General features: G+C 45.1%; 1 protein-coding gene across 1 annotated transcript; it reads right to left on the bottom strand.

Moving 5' to 3' along the window:
* Positions 1 to 1,293: 1,293 nt before the first annotated feature.
* On the bottom strand, positions 1,294 to 18,709 carry LOC311113475 (uncharacterized protein; the record flags this gene model as incomplete). Its single annotated transcript, XM_084156699.1, has 11 exons — positions 17,790 to 18,709; positions 17,003 to 17,111; positions 13,497 to 13,581; positions 12,917 to 13,143; positions 9,960 to 10,028; positions 8,612 to 8,721; positions 8,160 to 8,398; positions 7,666 to 7,804; positions 5,331 to 5,433; positions 5,097 to 5,246; positions 1,294 to 4,665 (listed from the first exon to the last, which is right to left on the bottom strand). Exons 1-11 carry the CDS (start codon positions 18,689 to 18,691, stop codon positions 1,294 to 1,296), a joined length of 5,505 nt encoding a protein of 1,834 aa, XP_084012825.1. The 5' UTR covers positions 18,692 to 18,709.
* Between the last annotated feature and the right edge of the window lie 1,713 nt (positions 18,710 to 20,422).

Below are 20,422 nucleotides of genomic sequence, written 5' to 3'. Positions count from 1 at the left end.
CTACTTAACAAAAAGACAGCACACCCATTCAAAAAACACATTACATGCATCAAAAAACTTTTACAAAACTAAGTTGGTCCATTGCGAATAACACGAGGCAGCGCATGAAGATGATATCACCACCACACAAACTTTAATTGTCACTGAATGAGGAGATGTGGCAAATTTGGATGGATACATTTGGTAAATAAAGCATGGAAATGGTGAATAAAGCAATCACAAGGGCCATATGTACAGTTTTAGGAGGACTATACTGAGGTGCAGTTCTTTTAGGGCAACTGTTTCCAAATTGAGTTGTATGCTTTAAAAAAAAAAGGTGGAAAAAGGTTCGGTTTTGCATCCTCCTCAAAGTGTAGGTATACCTTTTTAAATATATTAATTAATTAATTCTGCTAATAAAATTGGTATTATCAGTATTGTAAATTATTCAAAAGAACAGATTATAGCTAGTTCTTCACAAGTCAGTATTGAATTAGTACGATTTAAGTTCTCTGTTAAAGTTAGATGTATTATATTATTAATATTAGTGTCTGTGGGGACATGATTATGTTGTTCATCTACATTACTGACATTACATTTTATATCCTTGTAGCCACGACTGTGTAATTGACACAATTGACTTTGAAAAAACACACATTAATATTACAGCTGGAAAGCTGTCCTTAAATTGTATGGAATGTGTTTATAGCAGGCAACACAAGGACATGCATCACCACTATTATAATCAGTGATTTCCAAAATCCTGGCTGTGCTTACAAGTTAACCTGAAGGAACACTGGTCTAGCGTAGATTATTTCCCTGTGTGTCTATAAGGAGTTATCACCAGCTTCATAAAGCTCAGGCTGTTATTTTTGAAACACATTGTCAACCTTTTACAGCCATGGCAATCGGGTTTTAACTGTGTGATACAGAAGAGCACATTGTCACTTATAAACACACAAAGACACAGAAAACAATATACATCTCTAAAAGGGGTCAAAGTGGGAAGAAGAAGAGCGACTGCATTCAGACGCTTTCTCTGATTGAGAACCTGGGGGGGTAAATGTACCTCTGGTGGACAGAGCCGTTGCAGATCCTGGCCCAGGGGCATATTGCTTGTGTAGCAGTGTCTGTGGGGAGTGTTATGGATGGACAGTCCAGGGGCCTTTGCTACATTCAGGTTAGCAGAGATCATGTCCGATTCATTACCCCCCTGCTATGGGACAGCTTTGCACTGTGACCCAGACAGTGAATCATGTGCAACAACCCACTGAGACCATTCTTGTTCTAGCCAGTAACTGACAGGCCTGGCGTTTACAAGTCGGATGGGAAGACGAAGGCTTCTGCAGCACTCTCGGCATCGTCTTCCTCCTCTTCCTCTTGAATGTTTTCAGGCTCCCATGTAAAAACGTCAGAGTTATTGTCGTGTTCTGTGATGGATGCGGGTGGTTTGGTTCCTTCCATCTCCCAAGGGCACATAGCATCACGCCGAGCCAGGGGCATGTTAGCTTTGGCCGCCTCTGCCGCCTGCGTGCTGCCGGCTGCAGGTTCTTCAGCGTCACCCTCTTCCATAGAGAGTGCACCCTGGGTCTCTGTGACGTCCTCTCTGCCACTGGCAAGGATAGTTTCCTCTTTCTCTGCAGACTTTTCTGGTTCATCAGTTTCCCATGGGCAAATGTCTGCTCGAACACTTTCTTGCTTTTTTATCTTCTCTGGTTCTATAGGATCCCTGGTCTCCCATGGACAAATGTCTGCCTTGGTGCTGTCCTGCCTTTTAGTCTTTTCTGACTTTTCAGCTGGACCAGTTTCCCATACACAAACATCTGCCTGAACACTGTCTTGCTTTTTCATCTTTTCTGGTTCTTTGGGGGCATCAGTTTCCCAAGGACAAATATTAACTTGAACACTGTCTCGTCTTTTCTCTTTATGTGTTTCCTTGGAGATATCTGCTTTAGTACTGTCTTGTCGATTTGTCTTGTCAGTCTCTCCAGTTTCCCAAGGACAAACATCATCTTTCTCCTCTGTCTTTTTTGGCTCCTCAGTTTCCCATGGACAAACGTCTGGTCGAGTGCCATCTCGTCTTTTTGTCTTGTCTGGCTCATCAGTTGCCCCAGCTTCCCAAGGACAAACATCTTCCAGAACACTGTCTTGTCTTTTAGTCTTTCCTGTTTCTATGGAGACAATAGGCAGAGTGATGTCTTGCTGCTCTGTATTTTCTGGTTTCTCAGTCTCCCAAGGACAAATATTTACTTGAACGCTGTCAGTCTTTTTTGGATCAGCTTGAGTGCTGCCTTGACAAACATTTGTACAAGGGCCGTCTTTTCCTTCTGTCTTTTCTTGGTCTCCAATGTCCCATGGACAAATGTCTGTTTTTGCGACTGTGGTCTCCTGGGAAAATGATCCTTTGGTGATATTTATGGTTATGGGTGGTGTTGGACTCTCCTCCTCTTCCCAAGGACAAAGTACTGTCAAGTCTTTCGGTGGGTCAGGGAATTCCCATGGACATGCTTTCGCTAAGGGGACACTTAGTTTTTCAGGGGCAGATTTAGCTTGCTCTGTGCTTTTTGTTTGTACATCTTGTTTCCCAATGCTTGGCGTGTCCATTGATTCCCAAGGACAGACATTCTCCCGTACACCGTCTTGGGATGTTGGGGTTTCTTCAGATTCCCATGGACAGACTTTGGCATGTATTGTCTCCTGACGTTTTGCTGGCGCCTTACGCAATCCCTTGTCCTCCTGTGGATTAACATTTTCATAAATAATCGCTACCTTTACTTTTTCAGGGAAGGAATCCCCCACATCCCAAGGGCAGACATCAACCCGTACACTCTCTTGGGGTTTCAGGCCGTGAGAAGTCTGTGGGGTTTCATCGGTTTCCCAAGGACATACATCTGTTGGTTTCTTGTTTCGACCCTCTGGTTTCTTCTCAGACTGGTTGGACGCTGAGGTAATTGGGTTGGCAGAAACATCAGCTTCCCAAGGGCATACATCTCCCCGGACACTCTCCTTTCTTTTCATTACTTCTTCCAATACTTCTTCTGATTCCCAAGGACATACACTGACACATGCAGGCGCCTTTGGATCCTCCTCTGGTTCCTCCACCTCCCATGGGCAGATGTCTGCTATGGTGCTCTGTTGTCTCTGTGGGGCCTGCATGGAGGAAGCAGGAACATCCCTTGGGCAAATATCTGATTGGTCAACACTCAAAGCAGGCCTAATTTGGCTACCTCTTCTGTGAGTGGAAGGAGTCTTAGCTGTGTTATGTGCACTGTTTTCCCTTGAGATGAACACATTTTCATACATACTGTCCTTTTGCATGTCCTCTGAGTCCCAGGGATAGACAGTGGACTGTACAACCACTATTCTCCTAGGACTTCTTTCAGAGGAATCACTTGAGGACACTCTGATTGCAGCCTGTTTCACGAGGGCAGGTTTCACACCTACTGTTGTCATACTTCTTTTCTGCTGTGTCCTCTTGTCTACGCTTGAAACACTATATTTCTTCTCCAAATTTGAAACACTTGGTGATTTCGTTTTTGCGCTTGAAATGCTTGGAGTTTTTAATTTTAATGCTGCGACGACAGCGATGGCGGCTACACTCCCCTGGCTTTTTTGTGAAATTGAGTCCTGTTTCTTTACCGTATCTGCTGCTGTCTCCTTTTTGGCTTTTTCCTTGATGCTTGCATCCACAGATCCTACAAAAGATTTCACAGAGAGCCATTTCTGGGTGGAAGTGCGGAAGGAGAAGGCCCGCATGTCCTTTGCGGCCTTTATGGACCCAGGTACACTAGCGGAGATGGGAGCCTGGGGTCTCAGGGACTCGCATTCTGCCTCTCCCCCTTGTGAATCCCCAGCAGGACTTTCTGCTGGGGTAGGAACTGGTATATGGTCCCAGGGGCAAATATGTTTCAGTATTGGTGATAATAAACTCTCTGGACTCTGTGGTTCTTCCTCAGAGGGAGCAAAGGTAACGTGTGGCTGGTTCTTGTTGGCAGGGCGTTCCTCCTCCAGCTCCCAGGGACACACTTCGGCCTTGTCATAGGACTGGGATTGCACAAGGGCACTTGAGGTCTGATCCTTGATAGCAACATCCTGTTGGGACTGCCCTTGCTCGCCTGGGGTATCTCTGCCTACCCGGGAGGTGTCTTCCAGACTGTGGGCTTTACTGGACGCTAAACTCAGTGACTTGTGTAGCTTGGTAGGTCCAGGAAGCAGGAGATTGTTATTGACTGTAAGGTTTTGGGCACTGGCCGACTTACAGACCAATGGTGCGATATACAGCGAGTCTGTCTCAGAGCGCTGTGAGCACCTCTTAGCTAGATTCGCCCTTAACATGGAGTCGTGCAAGGAGGGGTCCTTATCTGTTACATAGTCATAGTCACTTTGAGATTTACGCAGCACTGGTGAAGGCTGCTTTACTGGTTCATCTTTGTAATTTACGTTAAAAGTATCTGGCGCTCTCTTACAGGACTCAGAGTGCGTAACATCCCTGCTGCCCAGGTTGACCTCTTTGCTCTCACGGCTGCACTGTCGGCTCATGGACTCTGGGATCTCAGTGATACGCTTTATGAAGGACCGGCCCAGCCCGCGCCGAGAGCTGCGCTTCTTCTGCAGGTGGGGGTTGTTTGCTGTCATCTTCTTGGTCTTGTGGACCTCCAATTGACCATACAATTTCTTCAGCTCTTCCTGGTGCAGGTAAAAAGGAAGAGAGAAGGAAGGATAAAGGGAATTAGGGAGGGTATTGGTATGTGAGCAGAGGAAAAACCACAGGGAACAGTTAGTTGGGGAAGAGTTATTGTTAAGGACAAGGAGAGCAAGTTTAGGGAGAAGAGAACGGTCAGGCGGAGGAGAAAACACAGGTCAGGTCTATGCCAGGCCACATATTGTGAAATACACACAGGGTTTTTTATGTCTACGTTTTATAATGAAAATTAGAGTTGGTTTTAAATTAGTTTAAAGTGATCCTACAAATGGTTATAGCAGTAATTCGATGTTTATAATTGTTTTATTTTACTAAAGTTTAAATTCGATTTAATAATTTCTCCCCCTCTTGGCCTAGACAGTGCCTGAATACAAATGGTCACTTAGTAAGGGTCCAGGGCAGAAAGGGAGTTTACCCGAATGTCATCGGGGTCCAAGCTGTGGTCACTCCAAACTGCTGAGGTAAAACTGCTGTTGAGGTACGAGCCGGATCGCCGCAAGTCCACCTCATCCTCATACACCTCCTCTGCAATCTCCTCTCTCCCTGCCCTCGACACATGGAGGAACTACAGAACACACACACACAGAGTAGTTATGTGTCAGAGACAGATTTATACTTGCATTGATTGTGGAAGAAAATTGCCATGTACCTTGGGTATGAAGAGCAGGGCAAGTGTCACAGTGATAGTGACATGCGTGTGGGTGAAGAACAGCAACAGCATCCAATCAGGATGCAGAGAGGGCATGACAAACCTAAGGAAAATATAGAACAGAAAGACATGTTATATGTCCCTATACAATATGCGTTTTTCCTGGTGAATATGCATGTTTTATCCAATGATGTACAGTGCCTTGCAAAAGTATTCATCCCCCTTGGCGTTTTTCCTATTTTGTTGCATTACAACCTGTAATTTAAATGGATTCTTATTTGGATTTCCTGTAATGGACATACACAAAATAGTCCAAATTGGTGAAGTGAAATGAAAAAAAGTATAAAAAATATAAATAACGTAAAAGTGGTGCGTGCATATGTATTCACCCCCTTTGCTATGAAGCCCCTAAATAAGATCTGGTGCAACCACTTACCTTCAGAAGTCACATAATTAGTAAAATAATGTCCACCTGTGTGCAATTTAAGTGTCACATGATCGGTCACATAATCTCAGTATAAATAAACCTGTTCTGAAAGGCCCCAGAGTCTGCAACACCACTAAGCAAGGGGCACCACCAAGCTAGCGGCACCATGAAGACCAAGGAGCTCTCCAAATAGGTCAGGGACAAAGTTGTGGAGAAGTACAGATCAGGGTTGGGTTATAAAAAAATATCAAAAACTTTGAACATCCCACGGAGCACCATTAAATCCATTATTGAACAATGGAAAGAAAATGGCACCACAACCAACCTGCCAAGAGAGGGCCGCCCACCAAAACGGGCCGCCCACCAAAACTCACAGACCAAGCAAGGAGGGCATTAATCAGAGAGGCAACAAAGAGACCAAAGATAACCCTGAAGGAGCTGCAAAGCTCCACAGCGGAGATTGGAGTATCTGTCCATAGGTTCACTTTAAGCCGTACACTCCACAGAGCTGGGTTTTACGGAAGAGTGGCCAGAAAAAAGCCATTGCTTAAAGAGAAAATAAGCAAACACATTTGGTGTTTGCCAAAAGGCATGTGGGAGACTCCCCAAACATATGGAAAAAGGTACTCTGGTCAGATGAGACTAAAATTTAGCTTTTTGGCCATCAAGGAAAACGCTATGTCTGGCGCAAACCCAACAACTCTCATCAACCAGAGAACACCATCCCCACAATGAAGCATGGTGGTGGCAGCATCATGATGTGGGGATGTTTTTCATCGGCAGGGACTGGGAAACTGGTCAGAATTGAAGGAATGATGGATGGCGCTAAATACAGGGAAATTCTTGAGGGAAACCTGTTTCAGTCTTCCAGAGATTTGAGACTGGGACGGAGGTTCACCCTCCAGCAGGACAATGACCCTAAGCATACTGCTAAAGCAACACTTGAGTGGTTTAAGGAGAAACATTTAAATGTCTTAGAATGGCCTAATCAAAGCCCAGACCTCAATCCAATTGAGAATCTGTGGTAAGACTTAAAAATTGCTGTACACCAGCGGAACCCATCCAACTTGAAGGAGCTGGAGCAGTTTTGCCTTGAAGAATGGGCAAAAATCCCAGTGGCTAGATGTGCCAAGCTTATAGAGACATACCCCAAGAGACTTGCAGCTGTAATTGCTGCAAAAGGTGGCTCTACAAAGTATTGACTTTAGGGGGGTGAATAGTTATGCACGCTCAAGTTTTCTGTTTTTTTGTCTTACTTCTTGTTTGTTTCACAAGAAAAAATATTTTGCATCTTCAAAGTGGTAAGCATGTTGTGTAAATCAAATGATACAAACCCCCCAAAAATCAATTTTTAATTCTAGGTTGTAAGGCAACAAAATAGGAAAAATGCCAAGGGGGGTGAATACTTTCGCAAGCCACTGTATATAAACCCTGGATTGCTGATGCTATGTATTGGCCAATGAGAGGCTTTGAAGCCACCGGTCGGCCATATTGACACTCCCCAGAAGAAGCAGTCCTCCATAGGAATTAAATGTTTCAAGGACAAAATTACATTAATTTAGTTTTTTTTTTTGTACTGGGCACAGTAACAGAACTTCAAATAATTATACTTTAAGAAACATGCTATTTTTATTTCTTATGTTTAGCTCACAATATAATTTTAAGTATGCATTGTGTCTGTAATAAAATGAACTTATTGTATAAAAAACATGTAGACAGTAATAAATGCATTGCTACAGCTTAAAGAATATTTTCCACAATGGTGGGGGAGTGCCAAGATGGAGGTGCGGTGGCTTCAAAACAGCGGCCCCTGTCAGTCATCTAGTGTAGGCCTATATACTATAAATCAATAGCTTTATCCCGGTGTACTGCCTCTGTTTAGAGCCGAGTATCATGTACGCTGGTTACCGTAGCAGGTGGAACATGGAGGAGAGCAGCAGCTCGTTGTGTATGGCGATACCTATGTAGCGAGGCTCGTGGAAGGCTGAGGGCACTGGCTTCACAGCACTGCACAGGAAACTGCCCCAGCACAGAAACAGCAGCTCGGCTGAGACAGTCAGAGACAGACATAACGTTTATACTCTTCTCATACACAAGTAGTGTCAGGCAGAGTTCAATAATGTGTTGTTTTGTCTGGGTTTTTGAGCTCAAAATCATGTTTGTAAATTGATTTGACCTCTGACCTCAATCAGGAATGTGGTTTGTAGCTCTGTGTTATTTATTTGAAACCAAACAGAAAAAGCAGAATCGATAACAGTAGCATTCACTAGATTTTTGGTTTTGGTCAATAGCTCTACACAAGAATGCCTGTGTGCTGGAGTTTCGTTTTTCAATATAGATTTTTTTCTCTGTTCACCTGGAAAACACGATCAAACAACCCTCTTTTTCAATTATCCACTCACCCACGGCCATCATGTAGTCCCAGCGGTCCAGGTCACAGAGGCTGAAGCCCTGACCATCCGATGTGGTCGATATGATCATTAACGGAACGTTCCGGTCACGGTTCTGTAGAACGCCCGCGGTCCACGCACACAGGAACCAGCTGACAGTCACAACCATGACTCCCAGCATCCTCAGCAGGTGTATGCTGGACATGTAGGGCACTCTCTGGGCTGTGCGTGACAGGAACACCTTGAGAACCCTTCATGTGTGGGAAGTTGACTTGATGTTACTCATTCCTCAGAGAGAAACATATACAGACACATTTTGAATTACATTACAGCATACAAACTGATCTGAGTTCAGAGAGAGACCTCACAACATATTGTTCTACCTGACTATAACGAGGGGATACACATGCAGTGATACTGACGATACAAGAAATGCAATAGTGAGAGAGTGCAGTAGTACAGACCTATATATCTTCAGTGTTACCGTTCCATAGACTATGGCAAAGCCCAGAAGTCGCACCCAGCGAAGCAGGATGCACCGGAAGGTGCTGGGCTTGAAGTACATGATGAAAACCTGAGGGGGGAGACAGAGAGAGGCATTAGCAGATGATCTATCACGCGGAATCACTCCCGATGAGTTTAGCTTACCTTGTCTTTGTGGTTACAATAGGTGACAGGCTTTATGGATTAAAATAGTACAGAACCATAATTTATTGTTCAAATAGAACATTTCTACCTACCTCAGAGGAGACACACAGTATGCACTTAGTAATCACAACTGGTTGCTTAGTGGGTAAGAGCGTTGTGCCAGTAACCGAAAGGTCGCTGGTTCTAATCCCCGAGCCGACTAGGTGAAAAATCTGTCGATGTGCCCTTAAGCAAGGCACTTAACCCTAATTGCTCATGTAAGTCGCTCTGGATAAGAGCATCTGCTAAATGACTAAAATGTAAAATGTAAAAATGTATACAACTGTACAGAATGTATACAGAAATGCAGTGTACAGGACTGTTTGTGTACATGAGTGGAATTGTATGTGTGCTCTATGTTGGTGACCACAGCACCAGTAGATCAAATGGCTGGAGGGCTAAAGAGGGCGAGTGTCACCACCCAAGGTGATGCCCTACAGAGATGAGAGAGTCTGTCCCTCTGTTGCCCTTTCGTCTGGGCCAACGCTCCAAAGTTACAGTAGGGGATGCAGCAGACTGAAAGGAATTTCACCTTTGTATCGGCCTTTTAGCGTCTGAATCCCCCATAGGTGTTTCTTTAGTGCATCTGTGATACTGTAGTAAAGTTGGAATAGAGCAAAGCTCCACCATTTTGAACTGAGCAAGGGAACACATTATATGTGTATATATCGCACATATGTTACTCAACCTTGTGTTCTAGCGAGCGAAGTTATATGATCAATGATCTACAAGGGCACTGCATGCCCCCATCACTTACCATTGGCTTGAACGGGATACTTTGATCAATGGTTCAGGGTCAATAGATACATGTATGAGTGAGTTGTGCAACAACTACTTAATTGAGATAATGAATCACACAAGTGATCGATAATCTATCGGCAGCCATTGAGTAAGGCCGAGTTATGCAACGAACACATCGTTGCGTCCCAAATGGCACCCTATTCCCTATATAGTGCACTACTTTTGACCAGGGTCCATAGGGGTGCCATTTGGGACGCAACCATCACCTTCCTCCCCACCACCAATCTAAATTGTCCATTACGATATAATCCCCAGCCCAACGCAATGATCTGAAAAGAGCGCTCTTATCTCCACACTCACTCACTCATATACTCTCTCACTCACCGGGAAGTACAGGAGCAGAGAGCCAAACAGGATGGTCTCCAACAGCAGGAGACCCGATGCCCGGATCCTCTATAGGGGGAGGTGAGATAGACAGAGACAAGGGGGGAGAGGCGGGATGGAGGGATGGATGCGGGAGAGAGGGAAGGTGAAGGGGAGAGATGGGGGGAAGGATGTAGGAGAGGGAAGGGGTGAGGGAGGGCAGAGAAGAGGGAAGGTAGAGGTTGATGGAGAGAAGGATGAGGTTGATGAGGCGGAGAGAGGGAAGGGGTGGATGAGGGAGAGAGAAGTGGAAGGGGTGATGGAAAGTGAGGGGAGGGGGAGTGAGAGGAATTGAGGAGAAAGATTGGTTCAGTATGATGTGCTTATCTCACAGTGCTTTGATTTCCGATGTCTCTGTGGACCACCGCTGCTCCATGTTTAACCATTTAACTCTAGATGTGTTGATGTATGCAGGTTTCCTTTATTTTGGCAGTTACCTGTATGTTGGCCATACTTTATGCATACAGTGGGGGAAACAAGTATTTAGTCAGCCACCAATTGTGCAAGTTCTCCCACTTAAAAAGATGAGAGACGCCTGTAATTTTCATCATAGGTACACGTCAACTATGACAGACAAATTGAGAAAAAAAATTCCAAAAAATCACATTGTAGGATTTTTTATGAATTTATTTGCAAATTATGGTGGAAAATAAGTATTTGGTCACCTACAAACAAGCAAGATTTCTGGCTCTCACAGACCTGTAACTTCTTCTTTAAGAGGCTCCTCTCTCCTCCACTCGTTACCTGTATTAATGGCACCTGTTTGAACTTGTTATCAGTATAAAAGACACCTGTCCACAACCTCAAACAGTCACACTCCAAACTCCACTATGGCCAAGACCAAAGAGCTGTCAAAGGACACCAGAAACAAAATTGTAGACCTGCACCAGGCTGGGAAGACTGAATATGCAATTGGTAAGCAGCTTGGTTTGAAGAAATCAACTGTGGGAGCAATTATTAGGAAATGGAAGACATACAAGACCACTGATAATCTCCCTCGATCTGGGGCTCCACGCAAGATCTCACCCCGTGGGGTCAAAATGATCACAAGAACGGTGAGCAAAAATCCCAGAACCACACGGGGGGACCTAGTGAATGACCTGCAGAGAGCTGGGACCAAAGTAACAAAGCCTACCATCAGTAACACACTACGCCGCCAGGGACTCAAATCCTGCAGTGCTAGACGTGTCCCCCTGCTTAAGCCAGTACATGTCCAGGCCCGTCTGAAGTTTGCTAGAGTGCATTTGGATGATCCAGAAGAGGATTGGGAGAATGTCATATGGTCAGATGAAACCAAAATATAACTTTTTGGTAAAAACTCAACTCGTCGTGTTTGGAGGACAAAGAATGCTGAGTTGCATCCAAAGAACACCATACCTACTGTGAAGCATGGGGGTGGAAACATCATGCTTTGGGGCTGTTTTTCTGCAAAGGGACCAGGACGACTGATCCGTGTAAAGGAAAGAATGAATGGGGCCATGTATCGTGAGATTTTGAGTGAAAACCTCCTTCCATCAGCAAGGACATTGAAGATGAAACGTGGCTGGGTCTTTCAGCATGACAATGATCCCAAACACACCTCCGGGCAATGAAGGAGTGGCTTCGTAAGAAGCATTTCAAGGTCCTGGAGTGGCCTAGCCAGTCTCCAGATCTCAACCCCATAGAAAATCTTTGGAGGGAGTTGAAAGTCTGTGTTGCCCAGTGACAGCCCCAAAACATCACTGCTCTAGAGGAGATCTGCATGGAGGAATGGGCCAAAATACCAGCAACAGTGTGTGAAAACCTTGTGAAGACTTACAGAAAACGTTTGACCTGTGTCATTGCCAACAAAGGGTATATAACAAAGTATTGAGAAACTTTTGTTATTGACCAAATACTTATTTTCCACCATAATTTGCAAATAAATTCATTAAAAATCCTACAATGTGATTTTCTGGAGAAAAAAATTCTCATTTTGTCTGTCATAGTTAACGTGTACCTATGATGAAAATTCCAGGCCTCTCTCATCTTTTTAAGTGGGAGAACTTGCACAATTGGTGGCTGACTAAATACTTTTTTTCCCCCACTGTACATCTGATATTGGATAAATGTATTAATTCACAAGGTGTTACATAGAACATGGCTTAAGATATTCAATTCATGTTAACACTCACGGCTCATATTCAGGAGTCTTAGAGTAGTGCTGATATAGGATCAGTTTTGCCTTAGTGAATAATATTATAGGATCAGTTTTGCCTTAGTGAATAATATTATAGGATCAGTTTTGCCTTAGTGAATAATATTATAGGATCAGTTTTGCCTTAGTGAATAATATTATGTGGACAGGGAGGACCTGATCCTAGATCAGCACTCCTACTTTGAGACGCTTTTTAAATTCGGGCTCAGAGCCCAGAGTGAAGTATTTCCACATTTCTTATGTGACAATGACTATGATGAGTAATGACAGAAGATGTCAAGATGACTAGATTAGCTATGATAGAGCCACAGAGCAGAGTTTCTGATTATGCTATATACAAGGAAGCAATATTCTAGCACTGACAAAAGAATGTTTCAAAAGAATGAGGGAACAACTTAATTGTTACTTTTAACAGAGCTTGATATAAATGTCCTTCTAATGACAGACTAAAGTAGCACTGCGAATAAACTTTTAAACTTGAAGACTAGTGACAACTTGTGGTTGAAGTTGTCTCTAACCACAGATCTAGGATCGTATTGCTCTACCATTAACCTTAACCGTTAGAGGAGCTACTCCAGAGGTGTATTCATTAGGCACCACATGGAAGAAAACAGACTGCAACAGGGAGGGACTACCTGAACTTGTCCAACAAGAAGCACTCATTTTCATTTAACGTTGCAATACGTTTTACTACAGTGTACCCTAATGAATATGACCTTCTCACTCACTAGAACTTACTCACCCTGCTGCGTCTGAACTGGTAGGCTACCAGCATTATGATGAACACCAGCAGCATGAAGAAGCCCTGGACGGCCAGCACCCCGGCTCTGAGGAACCAGTCCTCCTCTACCCAACAGGGGGCACCGTCCTCGCAGCGCCTGCAGCCCGGCCAACAGGGGAGACAGATAGGCAGGGCCGGGTAACACACGCCACCCCCGTCGCCACCGCTGCCGTTCAGAGCACCACCTTCTGTATTAGACACGCACGGGCACGCACACACCGGGGACAGAAACAGAGACAGCTGGACAGTGACGACAATAAATCTTTAAGTATTGTCTTAAAGCTGTTTTTGGCAAACAAGTCAAACGATTACATCATCTTGACCAGGGTCTTATATCAAGTAAAGTTCTTTGACAAACATTGAATAGAAATTTTGATTATCTGGATGCTTCCCAAATGGCACCATATTCCCTACATGGTGCACTACCCAGTGGTCCTTGGTAAAAAGTAGTGCACTATAAAGGGAATAGGGTGCCATTTGGGAAGCAGACTATAAAGGGAATAGGGTGCCATTTGGGAAGCAGACTGTATGTCTTCTTTACCGTCCATTGGGGGGCTGTAGTATCCCTCTTTGCATCGACAGCAGTACTGGCCCAATCTGAATCCCTGGCCTGTGATTGGCTCACACTGGAGGGTAGTAAAAGCAGTGGGGATTAGAGTTCACATCACAGTACAAGGACAGGGGTGTAAATATCCCCCTGAGGCTAGTAGTTTGGGCTTTGATCAATCAATGTCCCTGATTGGCTGGAACCTGATTGGCTAGACGGAGTCCACGCACATGATTACCAAGGATGAATAGGGTCCTTGAGGGGACGAGTTTAGGAGGACTTTATCATTATTGCAATAGCCCCCCTCCACACCTGAAGGTGGAGCTCCTAGAGGAATAAACAACTATTTCATTAAATGCAAGCAATACTTTTTCGTTGGCATGTCTGCATCCATTGCAATGTTTCTAGCTGTGAACAGCTGTGGACGTCAGAAAAACCAATGCAAACAAGGCATCATCTCTGCTGCTGCTGTAATATCAGCATTTCTGGGTGAAAATGGCCGAAAAACCAATGTTCTCTTGTTACAGTTAGGTGACTGTATAGCCTATGCCTGTTTGGACTGACATGCTTGGCCGTTCCTGAGTTAATGGAGATGAAGTGTGTTCCACATGTTCTCTCAGCCAGCCTGGTGTTAGTTTCTCCACCATGATGGTTCCCAGCACAGCAGCACTCAGTCAAGGAAACACCCATTTGGACTCTCGCCTCTCGCCTCCATGTTAATCTAAGTTAAAACCTAAATGGATATGTAATGCCTCGCTACCAAGAGCATTATCCCTTTTCTACCAGTGAAATCCCATATGCACATGCACGCATACACACACACACACACACACACACACACACACACACACACACACACACACACACACACACACACACACACACACACACACACAAGCACGTAGGCAGACACACACACACAAACACACACACACATGCATGCATGTAACACACACGCCCACACTCAAGTACATGTGCACCCCCACATCAGGTAGTGACAGACCTAATGGCTTGCTTAAAGTAGCAACGGTCATCGGAATTGTTAAAAGGTTTTAAAAACTATTCTAATAAATGCAACAGTTGGAAAATGGATGAAGATACTCCAAACTTTTTTAATTTTTATAACTCGTGAGATATTGACTGAATTATAGCACATAAAACATTTTACTGGCATGGACAAATAATGTTCAGGGATTTTGTTGGGAATTCAGGTATTCCATTTATTGTAAAATGTCCCTTATTTTTTCTTAGAATGCACTCATATATACATTTAAATTAGATGTACCTAATTTGCATAAATACACCAGATGTATTTGCATATATGGATAAATTAACACAAAGGAAGGTACAGGGCCGCAACCACCAGACACTTGCTCTGTCTACCCTACCTGCACTGTCTAGACTGCCTCATTAATTACTGTTGTTGTCACGTTCTCTTGCATAATTCAACAAGTGTGTCAATAGCAGGATACCCTCTGATTAAAAAGCAACACGCTTGGCTCTAGACTACACCTACAGTATCTAAACATACTTTACATTGTTTGCGAGCTCAAACATAATATCACTATAATTCGAGTCTTCATTTTCTGAAGTTGGTTTCATTTCAGCGCATCTAATTTGTAAACATTTCAACTGTATTAAATTATAACTTTTTTCAATTCCACAAAAAATGAACACCCATCAAAATAAGGTTATCTTTCTTCTCTTTCTTGTGATGTAAGTGTCGAGACGGTGTTTTAAATCCCTGACGAAGCTTTAGCGTTCGTATAGATTCAACAGAAAGCAAATGTATCCCATTGAGGCCATTACAGCCATTACCAGGGTGTGTTTGCCAGGTCATAACAAACGGTCGTAACGTTAACGGGAAAAAACGACAGGCACAAGCAAGGGTATGAAAGCGTCTGAGGATTAAAATGAAAGCTATCAATGCAGCAAGTTTTAAGTGACAAGTGGATTTTGCATCCCTCAAACTCAGGAAATAGATGGCTGAAAAAGACAGCTCTTCAGGTGGGCGGGGTGTGCGTTCCTACTTTATATATATTTGTATGTGCCATGGATTAAACTGAACACCGGCATGAAGGCAATTTAATTATCTCAGATGGAGATGGAATACATAGCAAGTCATTGAGAAGTCAGCTGGTTGGTAAACATAGCATGGACCTGCACTTTAAAGCCTCATATCAAGCTCACTCCAGAGGCATATTTGCTCTATGGCTTGACTTATTTACTGAGTGTCTATCTAATGTGGTCCATTGTGTGATTTTTTTATTGCATTATGTAATTTTGATTGAGAGAGGTGGTTTTTAATTTTTGCTTAGTTGACTGTTATATGGATTTAAAATTGAGTTGGTGAGTAATTTATTTATATTATTATTATTATTATTATTAATTTGTATGTAACACACACATACACACACAAGTGAAAGTGAAAGACATCTGTTGCCTTTTGAAAAAACCTGATAAAGGTATCAAATCACGAGATTTAAGTTTAGCTAGATCATATAGTTTAAATACAGTATTACATTTTTTTTTTTTTTTTATGGTTTCAGCATGCAAGTTATCTCTTCCCCTTGAGGCCTTAGCCCGCAATTAGACATTAATCAATTAACTCCCTTTCTAGGAAATGAAATAATCTCTAATAAAACATCCCATTCTACCTGGAACTCAATCTCTCTTGTTCCACCTCTGACCTGTCACTGGATGTTCCATGAGGGGACAGCATGAGACAAGAGGGGGGATGATGCTGATGAGATTGGGATATGGGTGTGCTCCTGTGTTCTGTTTCTGTCTGTCAGATGAGCGATGGGTGCATGGGGATAGGGGGGAAGGATGTCGTTCATGGCTGGATTATCATCTTAATCCTGCAGATCATCCCTCTGCCACCCAACACATATATCTTTAAATATAAGGGGGTGGGGGGGGGTGAGAGGGAGAGGATTGTGTCGGAAAGGACAGATGATGATCAAACAAGAGAAGGAGAATAGACTGGGGATGAAGGTAAAGGAGGTGCAGAGGAGGACAAGTATGGATGGATAAAGGGATGAACGGAGGATAAATATTGAAATGAAGTAACACGTGAAGGATGGAGATGGAGAGAGAGTGAAGCTATTTTAAGCGATTAGGGTTGATGAGTGTGTCCCCATTCATTTTCATTGAGGGCATGCAGAGAAATGTGCGGGGGCTTGTGAGAAGGTGAGTGGCGAGAACCCTGCTAGCAGAGCGGTAGAAAAAGTTGAGCTCTGCTCTACTTTATACAAATTTCAAGCAAAGCGAAGCGTTGTCAAGAGGAGGCGTTGCCTCTGGTCAAAACCCACTGTAATGCGAGTGGGATGGGTGTGGCTTCGTGACAATGATCAAAAGCAGCTGCTCACCGATTTGACAGCTCCAATGCTATCGCCGGTTAACGCTTGATCTGATTGAATCTAGGCCTTGGTCCGAGATAACTCTTCAACAACAATTTGGGGTTCAATTACAGGGCTTAAATGTTTTGAGAACTTTACCTCCATGGTGGTGCGGTTGCACTGGTGTGTGTTGGCAAACCAAGCGTCCCCCGTGGCACACTGGTTCACATCAAAGCCCTGTACGTTTACATCCACACGGATTACACCCCTGGCACAAGAGCGCACACACACGCAAAGAGAAACATCCATTTCAGTAAAGGAGAATATCCCAGAAACTAACTGGACACAAACAAATAGCAAATAGCAAGATAAACAACAGGACCTTTTATGGGAACAAATATATTACTATTGTAATTTAATCCATTTCAACTCTGTCCCCTGAAGCTTGACATTTTCTCTAGATAAACTTCTTTGGCCTTTAAAAGTGCCTTACTTTCAAATGTCAGATGGTATCCAGCAATGGGTAATTCAATCATATCTGCTATTTCAAATGCTTATCAAAGTATCTCCAGTGTGGCTCTCTGGCTACTACTATACGCCCTTCTACTGCTGGGGCCAGATATTTTTAGAGCCAGGCACTAAAGGTGAATTATAGCCTACTGGGGGCAGGAGTAGTGGGTTGGGGCCATCATACGCCTTCATGATGGTACTAAATCTATCTACCTCAAATCATGTCATCAGTATGAGACACAGAGAGAGACATGGCTTTGTCCAAATGGCACCCTATTCCCTATATAGTACACTACTTTTGACCAGGGCCCTCGCCCAACTAGCCCTGGTCAAAAGTAGTGTACTATATAGGGAATAGGGTGCCACCTGGTCAAAACCTAGTGCACTATATAAGCAATCGAGTGCCATTTTAGACGCAGCCAGGGTCCTGACTGACCTGAACTCAGGGCTGAGGTCAGGCTTCAGGCCGTAGAAGGAAGTGGATAGGGTGAGCAGCCAACCCGGCAGGAAGCGGCCGTCCTCACACTCTAGGAATGGCCCATTGGCCCAGCGCACCCCGCTGCGATTGGTCACGTAGCTATCACCCTGCCCCCATTTGGGCGTGTCCAGGGTGCTGAGGTCATTGAGGAGGACTCTTTTAGATAGGGCCGAGGTGGGCTTGTTCGAGGAGGCGGGAAACTTGAAACTGCTGAACCAGGTGTCGTCGGGTGCGGGGGCTGGGAGGTGCAGACTCTCCCATTGGCTAGAGAGGTCCTGGAGGAGGATGTTCTGGTACCTGGGAGGGGCGGGGTTCCGGGAGGCGCGGAGCACGAGTTGGGGGGCGGTGGCGGCTGGGTCGGCATCAAAGGTGAGGAGGGCCTGTCGGATGAGGGGGTCGGCCTCCAGAAGGGCGCGCACCATGGCGTGGTACCACTCCATGTCCTCTCGCACACTGCTCTCCCGCAGGTCGCTAGCCTGGAAGATCATGTTGAGGAAGTTGGCCGTGTTGGCCAGTGCGTCCATGGATGGCCGGAGGGGGCCATAGAACCCTCGCGGCAGAGGGCCATTCTGACCCGTGAGACTGTACGCCCGGTCGCACTCCACTATCTCCAAGACAGAGTAGTTCCCGCTGTAGAGAAAGACCTCTGCCGGCGTCCAGTCCTCCTCTGGGGCTTCCGAGGGGGTTGTGACCGACCCCGAGGGATCGGGGCTGGAGGGGGTGCCCGACGCACCTGTAGCACTCACAACGGACGCCGTGGGGTCCTCTGACTCGGCTGTAGTCCCCAATTCAGAAACGATGCTAACCTGTGCTGAAAGGAGGGGCGTGAGCAGCAACAGGAGGAGCCAAACAGGGCCCATCCTCAAATCCACTCCCGTTGGGGGGGGGGGGGCACACACTAATACCCCCCTCTTTAATAATCTCTAGTCTTGACCTTTTTCAAAATCCTCAAATAAATGTCACATTTTGGCCAAGGCTTGGAAAGCCTCATAAGCCTCTTCTCTCTTTATGTCTCTAATCCTTCTCACCAGTTGTAGTCATACAAACAGAGGTGCACCAGCAGGTGTCTGCTGTAACGACAAGGGGGAGTCGATCATCTGTAGCACTGTCTCAGACACACAACACACCGTGTTCATTTGTGCCTCATAATCACACACTCCTCACACACACACACGGATAAAAATCATACTCTCTACCTCCGATGGGAATTCGGGGAATCCAACTGGTGTTCCTGGTTAATCCTGCATCTCGGTGGGAGGGAGAGGGAATTGTTGGGGAAATCCAGTGGCGTTCCCGCTCAATCCCACTACCATTCCCAGCATGTCCGCAGTCAATCTGCCTGTCACTCCCATGTTTTTTATTCCGTTTCCCGGCGACGAGTCCCCTGAGAGCAGCAGCAGAGCAGCGAGAGACAAAACCAACCGAGATTAGAGAGAGGTGCGACACACTCTCAGACCAAAGCAAGCGCTAGCGTGTACGACAGGAGGAGGCAGAAAGGGAGGGGGGAGGGAGGGAACAGCCCATAATTGAGGGAGTCTGAGGCAAGGTGGGGAGAGAGAGAGCAGGTAGTAGTGTGTGGAAAGGGAAAGAAAAATAGCAGCTTTCCTCGTCTCTCTCTCTCTCTTCTGCGCTCCTGTTACATTCTCGCTCGCTCCACAGCTCCTCTGCAAAGCATCTCTCGCTCTCACTTTCCACTCTCTCCGTCTCTCGCTCCCCCTCTCTCTCTGATTGACGGTGATTACTCCGGCCCCTCAACCTCTACCCCCTCTCTCTCTTTCTGTGATTCCCCCTCAGTATGCTGCTGGAGATGCTAATGTAACTGTTGTGCCTGTGGAGTGATGAGAGTGCACATTTGCTGGCGGCAGGGACTGCCGTGTATGTCTGTGTGTGTTTTAGTGTGTGTGTGTGTGTGTGTGTGTGTGTGTGTCTGCAGCGCAAAGAGGAGAGAGGATGATGCAGGATGAGGGTTAATCCGCCTGTATTTGGGCATCCATCAAAATCCTGCGCTCGATGGATTAACCCCTGGCGTTCCAGCGGGGTCAGCCAGGAGAGTGGATGAGGGACAAGGTTGCTCTTTGATCATCCAGGAATATGTATACACACTGTCAGGGAAGCCAGGGATGCTATAGATATGATTATGCTTTCAGCTGTATGATGTGTGTTGACACAAATATATTACCAGTATGTATCTAGTGAACAGGTGGAGATTGATTCATATTGAGTGTCATTATGTGTGGCTATAAAATGGGAATCTCCCTTATCATACGATTCAGTATTCATCATCACTTAGAATAAGGAGGGAGAGAGAGAGAGAGAGAGATAGAGAGAGAGACAGAGAGAGAGAGAGACCTCCCACCCCTTCCTATATCTCAGTGATGGAGCAGGGAACTCCAGACTCTGGGTGATACAGGCGAATCCTTGTTTTGGTGCCATGGCAACGGGTTTCTGAGAATTCTCATGGGCCTCCTACCCCCACCCAGGACTGCAGAGCAGAGGAGGTGCTGCAGTGGAGTGTGGGAAAGACAATGAGGCTGCACAGATGTGTGTTTTTGTGTGTTTGTGTGTGTGTGTGTGTGTGTGTGTGTGTGTGT

This window comes from Coregonus lavaretus, assembly GCF_964263955.1.
Source record: "Coregonus lavaretus genome assembly, chromosome: 40".
Taxonomy (NCBI): domain Eukaryota; kingdom Metazoa; phylum Chordata; class Actinopteri; order Salmoniformes; family Salmonidae; genus Coregonus; species Coregonus lavaretus.
This window is presented reverse-complemented; position numbering and strand designations above follow the sequence as displayed.